Source organism: Rhincodon typus, unplaced genomic scaffold (assembly GCF_021869965.1).
Source record: "Rhincodon typus isolate 14 unplaced genomic scaffold, sRhiTyp1.1 hic_rhity00009156, whole genome shotgun sequence".
Classification (NCBI taxonomy): Eukaryota; Metazoa; Chordata; class Chondrichthyes; order Orectolobiformes; family Rhincodontidae; genus Rhincodon; species Rhincodon typus.
In genome coordinates, this window is record NW_025974794.1 from 5286 (window position 1) to 8289 (window position 3004).

Below are 3004 nucleotides of genomic sequence, written 5' to 3' on the forward strand. Positions count from 1 at the left end.
GACTGTGTTTGGTACTGGGACTGTGTTTTGACCCTGGGACTGTGTTTCGTACTGGGACTGTGTTTAATCTGGGGACTGTGTTTGGTACTGGTATTGACCCTGGGACTGTGTTTGGTACTGGGACTGTGTTTTGACCCTGGGACTGTGTTTGGTATTGGGACTGTGTTTTGACACTGGGACTGTGTTTGGTACTGGGACTGTGTTTTGATGTGTGGAAGCTAACATTATCTGTTCCTCTCAGGACACCAGTTATTGCTGGAGGTCTCTTTGTGATCAACAAGGCCTGGTTTAACCAGCTCGGGAAGTATGACACTGCGATGGACATCTGGGGCGGGGAGAACTTTGGTAAGATCTGGGTGGGGAGATACTGCAGACCCTGTGGACAGGTACACATTATGTTCTGAATTATTATCGTATTGTATTAGCCCCAGGACAATTGGAGGCCTAATCTAACACAATGGTGGTCACAGTTGATCTACATGGGATTGACTAACCAGATCCATGTTCTTTCCTGTTCTTTTAATCAACTGCAGGATATGGATATAACTAGATTTTGTTCTGCTCCCCTCTCTACTAATCCCGTTTAACCCCAGAAGTTGAAATGGAGTTTAAACGCTGGCTGTGCTGTAGAAGGTTTTAATACATCTTCCATGGAAGAGTTGGTTCGATATGTCTAGAGACGAGCAAGTTGTTGAATCAGAATCCGGTGTGGTCTATTCAGAGCAGCACCAAGCCCAGTACCCTGTCCATAAGGCCATCAGAAATAGGACCGGCCCCCCTCGAGCCAACTCCACCCCCATGGCTGATCCAATACTCCTCACATCCTCTTTCCTGCCCTTTCCCCTGTAACCCTTGATTCCCCGACCGATCCAGACTCTATCTATCTCAGATGTGAATATCCACAAGGGCTCTGTCCCCACAGCTCTCTGTGGCAAGGAGTTCCAAAGACTCTTAACCCTCTGAGGGAAAAAATTCCTCCTCATCTCAGTCTTAAATTGGTACCCCTTTGCTCTGTGACTGTGCCCTCTGGTCCCAGACTCTCCCATGGAGGGGAAACATCCTCTCAGCATTGACCCTGTCAGGACCCTTAAGAATCCGATATGTATCATTGAGATCACCTCTCATTCTTCTAAACTCCAGTGAGTAGAGTCCCGAGCTGTTTAGCTTTTGTACTGCAGGGTAAGACTGAATAGACCAGAGGGTTTGGTCACCTTCCTGTGACTGGAGCTATATCTGTCCCCAGTGGGGAGGGGGGAGGGACTAGGCATTGGGTATGGGGCAGGAGTGGGGTAGGATCAGGTCAGCAGGTTTAGGGCAAGGTGAGGGGGGGGAACAGGGTAAGGTGAGCAGCAGGGTACTGGGACAGGGTAATTTGGGTGGGAGTGGGGGCATTGCAGGGCAGTGTGGGCAGGAATAAATGAAATACATGAATAAAAAGATGGACATGGAGGAGACACTTTCTGTTGTGGTGGAGACCAGAACTGGGCTCTTACAGACAAAGATAGTCAGTGCTCAATGCAACTGGAACTTCAGAGGCGAGTCCTTCAGTGGAAAGTGGACCTCACTAGTGCAGGGAGTGGCAGAGGTAAACGGTACAGAGCTAGCTGTGGGAGTGACAGGGCTGACTGGTCTTGGATTCTGCTCCAATGTTCACTCCTACTGAATCTCGGCATTTGTCCTTACCCCGAGGCTCGGCCCCTCTACCTCAGGAACTTCCTGACCCTCTGAGGCAGTCTCTCAGTGTTTACCCTGTCAAAACCCTTTCAGAATCTAATACATTTCACCGAGATCACCTCTCATTCTCCGGGGAATCCAATCGAGTCGTATTTTCTCCATCCTCAGGCAGTTAGGCAGGGGATAGAATCATTTGGAGCAGATTGACCCAGTCAGGCCGAGTGGTCTGTTTCTGTCACGCTGTGTACCTCTTGCAGAGATGTCCTTCCGTGTGTGGATGTGTGGTGGGACCCTGGAGATCATCCCATGCAGTCGGGTGGGCCATGTTTTCCGCAAGAAACATCCTTACGTTTTTCCGGATGGTAATGCTAACACTTACATCAGGTACGTTCCTGACCCTGATGGAGGGGGGAAAGCTGGGTGGGGGATATGTTTTTTATGATGGCCTCTCCGGGAAAACAGAGACACTGTCTTCAAGGGACAGTACACCTTTTACAAATGCGTTATCTGAATGAGAAGTCAAGCCAGTCCCAAATCTTTATTTCTGCTTGCAACTTGCGTTTGTGAATAAGGGCGATGAGGGTTTGCTAAACAGCCCTGTAAGGATGTAGAGACTTTGTGGGAATAAGCTGGAAATCTAATTTAGAATGACGTAGATACTGGAAATGCTGTTCCAGTTAAGCAACATCCTTATTGATACAACCCTCCAAAGTTGGCACAGATGCACAAAGGGATTGTGAAGCATGCTCAAAGACAATATAGTCGAAGTGAGTTGCAGCAAATGGAGCTCACCCATAGTACCGGTGGCCGTTTCCGTGTTATAAACAAAAGTAACCATCCTGAAGTGATTCCGTAATTTCCTTGTGGCCGGATGGAGATCTGGGCTGTGAGGCCCACCACAGTCAAATAGGCTGCTAGCAGCGGTGGAGTTCTCTGAAGAATCACAGCTTGGTTGTGTGCAGCAGAAACTGTTACCTTTAAAGAAACCAAAGGGACATCCTGGTCACCTTGTTCTGAAAGGCATTCCCTGGGTAAGGACAGAGCCTGATGAAATTAAAACTACCCGTGACGTTCCACAGGCCGGATTCTTACCCGAGGTTGGGATGGGGCTCACAGACAGGGAACTTGTGAAGGTTTTAAAGCAGCCATTTGGAGTTGGTCTTGCCTGACGACGGCTTTGAGATCCAAAGGAAGCAGCTTTCCATCTCCCTCACACACAGCCTTTTAACCCAATGGTGGGGTATATACCCTCTTCACCCCCTGCCCCCCCCCCTACCATATTCTCCTCAAATCGACTCCCTGTCCCTCTTCTTCTCCCCGCGCCTCCATC

The 3004-nt window shown here is 49.1% G+C and overlaps 1 protein-coding gene across 1 annotated transcript in view; it reads left to right on the forward strand.

The window, feature by feature from the left end:
- LOC109938552 (polypeptide N-acetylgalactosaminyltransferase 14-like) overlaps positions 1-2058 on the forward strand; it is a gene marked incomplete at both ends in the record, with an annotated part of 5846 nt that extends 3788 nt beyond the window's left edge. The window contains 2 exons of the mRNA XM_048594415.1: positions 242-345; positions 1932-2058. Of these exons, the coding sequence (XP_048450372.1) occupies positions 242-345; positions 1932-2058 (231 nt within the window). The remainder of the gene's footprint in view (positions 1-241; positions 346-1931) is intronic.
- Positions 2059-3004: the final 946 nt, after the last annotated feature.